General features: G+C 40.9%; 1 protein-coding gene across 1 annotated transcript; it reads left to right on the forward strand.

The window, feature by feature from the left end:
* The first annotated feature begins 9,048 nt into the window (after positions 1–9,048).
* LOC126492476 (olfactory receptor 1A1-like) lies at positions 9,049–9,987 on the forward strand. The gene has a single exon (XM_050128942.1). The coding sequence runs from the start codon at positions 9,049–9,051 to the stop codon at positions 9,985–9,987; it is 939 nt and encodes a 312-aa protein (XP_049984899.1).
* Positions 9,988–10,445: the final 458 nt, after the last annotated feature.

The raw sequence follows: 10,445 nt of genomic DNA on the forward strand, positions 1-10,445 counted from the left end.
ATATAACAACTCACGGAAGAAATCACTCATGCACACGTTCCTGCTGATGTCCATTATTGAAGATACCCCAGGCTCTTTTGGTGTGTGCAGTATGGAATCTCCTCCCAAAGCAGCCTTATCTCTCCATCTCAATGGACCAGGGGCATGAAGGGTTGAGGATGGTGATGGTGTCCAGGTGAATCATCACAGCTGTGAGCACCGACTGAAGGCTTTTCTTCAAAGCAGAATGAGTCTCTTCCACGGTGAGCATGAGGCCCAAGATAACAAAGAAGTTGCAGGACAACCTAGGCAACTCAAAGACTAGAGACTTCCCAGTGCCGTGCCCCAGTGCCGAGGGATCCCATTCCTTATCCCAGAGTCCCATGGCCTCCCCAGTTCCCTTCTCTAATCATGACATAGGCATGACTGAGCACTGAAATGAGCTGCAAACTTAGGGCCTCACAATCAGATCCTGGTTTGGTTTTCAGCCCACTTGTCTCTACAGAGGAATGAATGACCCTCCATGTGCCCTGGGGGGATTCCTGGGTTTCCCTGTGTGCTCCTAGATTGTGACTTCAATATTGGCAGTTATCAGTGTGCAAGTTCCCTTCATTAATTGCCAGGACATCAAGAAGAACCCACTGATACTAACCTTAAAATCATTGTTTTCATGACGAGTAAATGCCAACAGCCACCAGATACCTCTGCATGGTGTCTCCTCCTGCACTTTACCACGAGGGACCTACAATGATCTTTAGAATGGTCTGTTACTGTTTTGGTGTAACTCTTGATCCAGTCTTCCAAGGAGAAGCTTAACCCTGTCATACACAAATTTCTAAACACTCTGATCCCATAATTCAATTTTAAAAGTTTCATTTCTGCCCGTGTAAGTGGAATTTAAGGATGGAAGCTCAATCTACAGCAGTCCCAATATGCCAGGCTCAGTCACCCAGACCCATACTAAAGATATGATTAATGTACCGAGTGAGGCAGCACACACCTTTAATCCCAGCACTTGGGAGTCAGAGGCAGGGAGATTTCTGTGAGTCTGAGGCCAGCCTGGTCTACATAAGTAATCCAGGATGGCCATGCTGACATAAAGGGACCCTGTCTCAAAACAAACAAACATAATTATTAGGAAAAATAGAAGACACATGGTAAATTTTGCACAGATTAATATATAAATAACCAAATAATGAGTCAGTTGGCATTTTGATTCAGTGTTAGAGCACTTCTATGGCCAGTGTAAGGCCTCAGGCTTAGTCCTCATTGCTCAATGAATAAAAATGGTAAAATAAATTAATACATTCTAAGTGTGAACTATGTACTGTGTGATATTTTAAGAATGCATATAATTAAAAAATATGTACTATTTAAAGAATTACACACCTAGCTTCTCTGGTACTGAGGATTATAGCTTGGCTATCCTTTGCTTACATACTGTGTTTGTCTTTTTGTGTGTGGATTACCTCACTCAGGATAATTTTTTTCTAGTTCCATTTATTTGCCTACAAATTTCATGATGTCATAGTTTTTTTCCCACTGAGTAATACTCGTTGTGTAGATATACCACATTTTTTAAAAAATATGTTCTTTGGTTGAGGGGCATCTAGATTGTTTCCAGGTTCTGGCTATTATGAATAATGCTGCTATGAATATTGTTGAGCAAATGTCCTTGTGGTATGGTTGAGCATCCTTTGGGTATATGCCCAAGAGTTGTATTGCTAGGTCTTGAGGTAGATTAATTTTCAGTTTTCTGAGAAACTGTCATACTGATTTCCAAAGAGGTTGTACAAGTTTGCATTTCCACCAGCAGTGGAGGAGTGTTCCCCTTACTCCACATCCTCTCCAGCATAAGCTGTCATTAGCATTTTTGATCTTAGTCATTCTGACAGGTGTAAGATGGAATCTCATTGTTTTTTATTTGCCTTTCCCTGATAGCAAGGTGTTGAATGCTTTAAGTGTATCTCAGTCATTTGAGATTCTTCTATTGAGAATTCTGTTTAAGTCTGTACCTCATTTTTAATTGGATTATTCTGTATTTTGATGTCTAGTTTCTTGAATTCTTTATGTATTTTGAATATGAGTCCCCTGTCAAATATGGTGTTGGTGAAAATCTTTTTCCATTCTGTATGGTGCTGTTTTATCTTATTGACAGTGTTCTTTGCCTTACAGAAGATTTTTGGTTTCAGAAGGACCCAAGAAAGATGCATGGATCTCCATGGGAAGAGGAAATAGATGAGATGTCATGGGTAAAATGGGATGAGGGAGTAGAAGGGAAGGGAAGAGGGAATGAGAAAGTGAGGAATCAGGATGGTTAAGTTAGGGGCAGGAAGGAGGAGGAGAGTAATGTAATGAATGAGATATCATGATAGAGGAGATCATTATAAGGTTAGGAAAAAGCCTGGTTTCAGGGAAACACCCAGGAATCTACAAGGATGACCCCTAACAATAGTGGAGAGGGGGCCTAAATTGTCATCATGCAGTCTTCATTGAGTACCTTATGGAAGAAGATGCAGAGATCCACAAATAAGCACTGGGCCTAGCTCTGGGAGGCCATTTGAAGACAGGGTAGAAGGATTATATGAGTAAGGTGATGGATCAAGATCATGATGGGGAAACCCACAGAGACAGCTGACCTGAGCTTGTGGGATCTCACAGGCTCTGGGTGGACAGGGAGGGAGCTGGCATGGGACCAACCAAGACCCCCTGCATCTGGGTGACAGTTATATAACTTGGTCTTTTCTAGAGCCCTTAGAAGTGGGACCAGGACCTCTCCATGATGCATGAGCTGGCTCTTTGAAACCTATTCCCTATGGTGGGATGCCATCTTCAGCCTTGTTTCAGGCGGAAGGAGCTTGATTCTGCCCCAACTTGATATGACATGCTTTGCTGATTCCTATTGGAGCCCTTACCCCACCTAAATAGAGAAGAATGAGGGGTGGATGGGGTAAGTAGAAGGGAATTGAATAGAGGGAATAGGAGAAGCAGAGGGAGGGGAAACTGTGCTTGGTATATAAAATAAATAAAAATTATGAATAAAAATAAAATGAAGTAAAATACCAGGACCAAAAGTTAAAAAAGATTATGTACAATTTATTAAATTATTTTAACTTCATGAGGATGTGTTTATTATTATTACTGTTTCCATTTCAGTTAGGAAATGTTGGCCAAAGGCAGCTATAATCAATATGTGTCAAAGCCAGCAACTGGTGAGCCAGTCTGGCCTTACAGTATTCACCACCACTTTCTGTAGAAGGCAGTGACTTCTCTGCCACAGGAGCTACTAGATCACAGGGAAACCACTATCATTAGGGCTACTATAAAGGTGACATATATTAGATGGTCTAGATTCTGTAGACTCTTTTCATCTCCCAGAATCTGGAAAATCTGGAGACCTGCCATCAGCATGCTACATTAAAGAAAGAATGGCTGCACTCTGATGCTTCTCTAGTCAAATCCTAGTGAGAAGATGAGCTGTGATTCTCTTTCTTTGAAACACTAAACAGCAGAAAGACCTATGTATAAGCTTGCAGAAATACAGGATCTCAATTATACCAGGGTCCTTGCAGCTCCCAAGCTGTAAATTCTAATAGAGTCTGAACAGCAAAGGCAGAGAAATCCCAATAGCGAGGATGGAATAGGTCAGCCCAGAGCTTGAACCTTGGAGACATTCTCTTCAATAGTCTCCAAATCATTCTTGAGATCCACATATCCCTAAGGGCACAAGCAGATGAGTTTCCATGAGGCTCAACAATTACTGTGACTTGAATATGAATGAAAGAGTGATATAAAGGAGACTTTATAACCTACTGGCAGGTTCCCAATATTAATGCTAAGATCCATTTGGCTGCTGTTTGGAAGGTACCTCCTCCTCAGGCTCCATCCAGGACAGCACTTTTTGCTCCTTCTGCTCATGGACCAGAAACTGTGAGCTTTTACTTTTCAACCATCCCATTCCTATCTTCTCCATCTAAGCAGAACACAAGGATGCTGTTCCAAGAATACCTGGCCCCAGGTGCTAGTGTAGCTGCTTGCAAAAAGCTACTTGTGGAACAGGGGTGAAAGTTATAGGTCCAGGATGTCTTATGACAATGTCTGTTGATTTCAGGTAGGTATGAGGACACTGGAAACAGAGTACTTATAATGGCTTGGTCTAGCCACACAGCAGCACCAGCTGTACAATGAGTATGCTCTTCCTGGACCCTCATAAAGTCCCTACAAGTTACATAGAATCATCACAACTCTTTATCATATCATATACTAGGTGAAATGAGCCACCAAATATTATACAGAGAGTTTAGAGGGACACAAATCTCAGCCTGACTCTAAAACCTAAGTCCTGAAGATGTAATATACAAAAGACAGACTGAGAGAATTCCTGCTCTGACCACACAGTTCCTGGAGCTTTGTCCATGAACACAGGGCTGGAAAGAGGCAGTTGTAATTTGGTTACCTCAGTCTGAGAAATTTCTATCTCCTGAATTGTGTTTCATGTGTGTTGTGTGTTATGGACATGTGCAGTCCAGCCATACAAATGCAGGGTCTTAATAGAGAAACTAAAAGATGTGTCTGTTCCCACTATTTGCAACTTGGCAGTGGTCCCTTTGCAGAGCCAGAGTCACAAGGAGTGGGAATTCTGCAGAAATCTGAAAGCATGCAAGGCATGTTTCTTTGGTCTAGTCTTTTGTCCCCAGATGAGAAGGGAAAGCAATTGGGCTCACCTGCCCTTGAAAAATTGTCCTCAGTACCACAGCTCATGTCAAAGCCCGAACACTCTCCAGGGGTGTAGATATTAGTGGTGAGCTGTGTATGAGACGGTGAAACTCAGGCCTGTTCTTGATGCATATCCCTCTCTTCTCCTCAACAGTACAAGGTTAATTTTGCTTTTTGTCCAGCTTTCTACAGAAAACCTCTCTCTCCCCATGACAGAACTCTAACATGTGGCTCACAAACCACTCTCCTCTTATTTTATATATTTTTTGTTTATCTGTTTATTATAACAAAACTTTTGTGTTACAACTTTTCCTTATATTCTTGAACTGTATTTTTTATAATCAAACTTTTTTCAGTAGACCATTCATCAAAATGTTGCTGCATTCACTAGTCAGTCAGTGTATATACTCAAATACTTATATTTATGTTAAATAAAGGGTTGGACGTCTTTTTTTCAGAAAGGTTTAGTTGGAACTGCATCCAGTATGATAATATTTATAAATAGCAAGCTACTGAATAAAGCCCTTTTATTGACTCAAAACCCTCTATAAGACAAACACACAGACTTCTTTTCTATATGACTTCCTTCCTAGTCCACAGCATCATTGTATTCCTGCCTTGATTGGCTACTGTTACCAGCTACAGTCTGAATTTTTGTTCTCAAGGATTTCTCCACAATTATAAACTCGGACTTATCTATGAATTAATGGTTAGAGTGAGCTAGTTGGAAAAACAACCCTTCCATGTATGCAATCACACCTGCATGTTATGAACATATTTTTAGTTCTAGAAAGAGCCACCTCTGCAAATGAGCCTAGTTAAGAAAAGGAGAACACAGGCAAGAAAAAATAACGTTTGCTGGAAACGGTTACCAGACCAAGGAAGGTTCACTGAAAGGTCTGTAGAGGCTACAGTGTGCTTGTTAGTCAGTAGGCAGCACACACAGCTATAATCCTATAGAACAGGAAAAGCAGTAGATGGAGTGAAATAGCTGAGAAAACAGAAAGAATATAAGAATGAGATTGGGTTTGATACATGGATACTTTTCCCCCTTGGGAGCAAAGGGACAAAATAGAGGTAGAGAAAAGGGAATGTCATGCATCAAAAACATGTTAAGAAATTGTCCTTATCTATGGGATAAGATAATCAATGATGAGTCTAGTATTTGGGTCCAACGCTCATGTGGGTATCATGCTGGGCTGGGGGAGTGACAGAGGTGTGGATGGACTTCCATAGGTGATAGCTATGCTTGATGGAGAGTTGACAGCTCTGCTTGGGATCTGGCCTCAAGAATTCTAATCCCAAGCCTTTGTGATTTCCCCACCACCCTATGTCAGTGCTGGGAGAAGAGAGTGGAAGAATAGAATGCTGTCTGAGGGTGGCATATTTGGGGAAGAGGACATTGTCAACTCAGTGTCTGGAAGGTAGATGTAAAAAAATGGCAAAACTGAATTACATAAACTGAGATTCCACAAAACTACAAATCAGCATGACCATAAATAACCAAGTCATAATCATCATGAAGTATGACTTGAAGATGAAGTTTACAGGAAATCATTAACCTGGGTGATGAACATTTGAGAATTAAATGACATTAGCTAAAGATCATCCAAGCTATTCTTACTCCTTTCACCTGAGTCTTTCTCACATTGATCCTGTCTTACTTGACAGGATTCAGGACCCTGGACCCCTCTCCAACTACGAATACAAACCATTCACTTTCTACTTCTCAGCAAAGAACTCTCTCTGTTTCCTAGCTTCCATGAAATATCGTCTTGAACTACTAGCTCCATGGTGGCTCTGAACTAAATCATCACCAGCAGGTACTATCTTTACTTGAAATCCAATTTGTTATTACCAATCTGGTGTTAAAATGCCAGAGTGTCTAGAGAGTACCATGGCAAAGACCCTAGACTATTGTTTCGTATTTGCTCCAGTTTTTCTCTTTGATTTGCTTTTCAGACAAGGTATATATGTGTAGCCCAGATTGGCCTCGAACTCTCAATCCTCCTGTCTCAGAATTTTGAGTTCTGGGGTTATAGAAGTGCTGCCACAATATAAAGTTTTTTCTAATCTTTTAAAGTAGGTACTATAGATACACTTGGAATTCTCTTTGTTCCCATCCCAAATTTTATTTTCCTGCCTCCCGCTCCTACTCCCCCTCTTATTGGAAGTACCTTCCACCCAGGCCTTATACTTTGCTGCACACCAATATATTACCTTATAATAAAATTTATTAAAGAGAAAGCACACTTTCCTTATTCATTCTCCACGGGCAGGCAATTTCTAAGTTTCTCATGTGGCAGTCCCAGCCTACAACTGACCACATGCCAAGGCTTTCTAGGAGCTACTGGAAGTGTTATTGTTGACTGAAGGTATATACACTCCAGAGTGAGAGAGCAGGATCTTGTTTGATTCTTTACACATGGAGATGCAGTGTTTCCTAGCACTGTTTGTTGGAAAGGCTCTTCTCTCCAGTGTGTATATTTGGTTTCTTTGCAAAAAGTCAAGTGGCTGTAGTTGAGTGAGTTTCTGTCTGGGTGCCCAATTCTACTCCATTCATTTATGTGTCTGATTTTGTGGTGGTATTCCATTGTTTTTATTTCTATGATTCTGTGGTATAACTTGAAATTAGATAGGGTGAAACCTTCAGCAAAATACTTACTACTCAGGATTTCTTGATAATGAGATTCTTTTGTGTTTTCATATGAATTTCTGTATTATTATTTTTCTTTCTGTGAAGAATGGAGTTGCATGTTTAATTGTGAGACTACTGAATCTTCAGACTGCTTTAGGCTTGATTATCATTTTCACAATATCACATTTTCTGATCCATGATATGGGGAGGTCTTTTGATCTTTCAGTGCCATCTTGATTTATTTCTTTTGTGTTTTGCATAATAGTTGTCTTTCTCTTCTTCAGCTAGATTTATTCCAAGGTATTCTATTTTGCTTGAATTTGTTGTGGTTGTTTTCCGCACTGATATCTTTCTCAGAATTTGTCACTGGTATACAGGAAGGATACTGATTTTATAAAGTTAATTTTGTGTTCTGCTATATTTTGCTGAAAGCATGTCAGCTATAGGACTTTTTAGTAAAATCTTTAGAGTCACTTATGCATAGAGTCATATTATATACAATCTACAGAGAAGGATACTTTGATTTCTCCCTTTCATATTTGTATATCTTTGATCTTGTCCTATTGCTCTAGCGAATATTACAGTACTGTGTTAAAAAGCGTGAAAGAATAACCATTACTTAGCTTTTGAATTAAAATAACTTTAGAAAAATTTGTGAACTACAAACTATACAGAAAATAACCTTAGCAAACTGATCCCAAATGGTTAAATGGCTTTTAAAAAATAAGAAACTATTTTCTCCCATGTAAGAGCCCAAGTGTGTGTGTGTGTATGTATGTGTGTGTATGTATGTGTGTGTATGTGTGTGTGTGTATGTATGTGTGTGTGTGTATGTATATGTGTGTATGTGTGTATGTGTGTGTGACTAGGTGACTGTTCCATCCCATTCAGCTTCTTCAACATTTCCAGACTGGAGTGCAGGGAGTTTATGAGTCACTGGTGGTAGCAGAATAAATAACTAAGAATAGGGACAGAAGACTCCAGAGAAGCATGAAGTTATGTGTAAACAAGAAGCCACCAAAGGGAAACATAGGAAGGGCACAGTCTACCTTGTGAGTGGGACATCTGGGAGGAACATTCACAGGGTTTTTGTTGGTAGGACTTGAATTTAGAGATCCTTAAGACTTACAGTTTTTCTATTCCATTGTATTTACTCTAAGCACTGGAGTGTGAGATCGCTGTGTTTGGTCAAAGGAACAGTGATATATTTTAGGCTAGTTTTTCCAAGAGAGCATTTGAATTGGAGTACATGATTGAGTTTCCTAATGATGGTTAGTGAGATGGGTGTGATTCTGGATCTTCCTGAAACTGTGAGGCTCTAGGAACAAAGGCTATGTTCTATATGTTGAACAAAAAGAAATAATTCATATTTGTGCCATGTTTGTGATTTTTCTCTGAGACCAAACTATGACTCTAGATCATGTAATATGAACTTTAAGTATGAAATAATCAAACTTAGATGGGGCTGTGGTGATGCTGTTCGGGAAAATGAACACTTCTGATTACACAGTCCTTATTTCTTAGACAGATTAGTCTTTATAGACAAATGATGATCTGTACCATTGATTGATGGGGATTTCCCCAAGTTCTGTGGCTCTGAATTTCATGGACTCGGTACATATAGAGAAAACTGTTGGATATGGGGAGTGGTAACATATGGATAAGAACTGTAATAATGGTTCTGAGTTTGTGTCTGATTTCACCTTGAAGGAGCCATGAGAGAAGAAAACGAGTCTTTTACCACAGATTTCACTCTCGTGGGAGTTACCAGGCAGCGGGAGCATGAAGACTTCTTTTTCGTCCTCTTCCTGTTCATCTACCCCATCACAGTGGTTGGAAACATGCTCATCATCCTAGCCATTCACTCTGACAGTCGCCTTCACAACCCCATGTATTTCTTCCTTGCCAACCTCTCCCTTGTTGACATCTTCTTCTCCTCTGTAACTATCCCCAAGATGTTGGCCAACCATATGCTGGGCAGCAAAGCCATCTCCTTTGGAGGATGCCTGGCGCAGATGTATTTCATGATAGCTTTGGCAAACACAGACAGCTATATACTAGCTGCAATGGCATATGACCGAGCTGTGGCCATCAGCCGCCCACTTCATTATGCAACAATCATGAGCCCACGGCCTTGTATCCTGCTGGTTGCTGGGTCCTGGGTGGTTGGAAATGCCAATTCCCTGGTCCACACCATACTCACAGCTAGCTTGTCCTTCTGTGGCAACAAGGATGTGGCCAACTTCTACTGTGACATTACTCCTTTGCTCCAGCTGTCCTGTTCTGACATCCGTTTCAATGTGAAGATGATGTACCTCGGGGTGGGGGTTTTCTCTGTGCCACTGCTGTGCATTGTCATCTCCTACATCCGGGTCTTTTCCACAGTCTTACGGGCTCCATCCACCAAGGGCTTCCTCAAGGCCTTGTCTACCTGTGGCTCTCACCTGACAGTGGTGTCTTTGTATTACGGAACAGTCATGGGCATGTATTTCCGTCCCCTGAACAGTTACAGTCTGAAACATGCATTGATAACTGTCATGTACACGACAGTGACCCCAATGCTGAACCCTTTCATCTATAGCCTGCGGAACCGGGACATGAAGGCTGCACTGAGGAAACTCTTTCACCGCAGCTCCTTCTCATCCTCCATGTGAGACCACACACTGTAGACACTGTGGCCCCCCATCAGAAGCACTAATAAATTTAGCTCCAATATCACCCTGTCATCTTTACAGCTTGAAATTCCTTTTCTCAGGAACCTTCTGATGGTCTGAGAATGTGACTGAGGGAATACACTAATTTCAATATATTTATGCTCCCTTGGGCAGAGTGTAGCACTGGGTACAGTTGTCACCAACCTACTTTACCAGAAGAGTGGAGTTGGGAGTATAAGCATTGACTTTAACATGGACAAAACTGGACTGATACCCTGTGTTCTACATGTGTCATGGGATGAGTTCATGGCAGCTCATGCTTTAAAGACTATAGATCACTGTTTGCATGCACATTTTATCTATTATGCTTGCTCACTGCTTGGCTTATAAGCATGTGTGAACAAAGGCCCATGACAACACATGGCAATTTCTTCACAGTCTTGGAATACAAAGGGCAT

Source organism: Alexandromys fortis, unplaced genomic scaffold (assembly GCF_014885135.2).
Source record: "Alexandromys fortis isolate MF-2015 unplaced genomic scaffold, M_Fortis_MF-2015_v1.1 scaffold_80, whole genome shotgun sequence".
Lineage (NCBI taxonomy): Eukaryota > Metazoa > Chordata > Mammalia > Rodentia > Cricetidae > Alexandromys > Alexandromys fortis.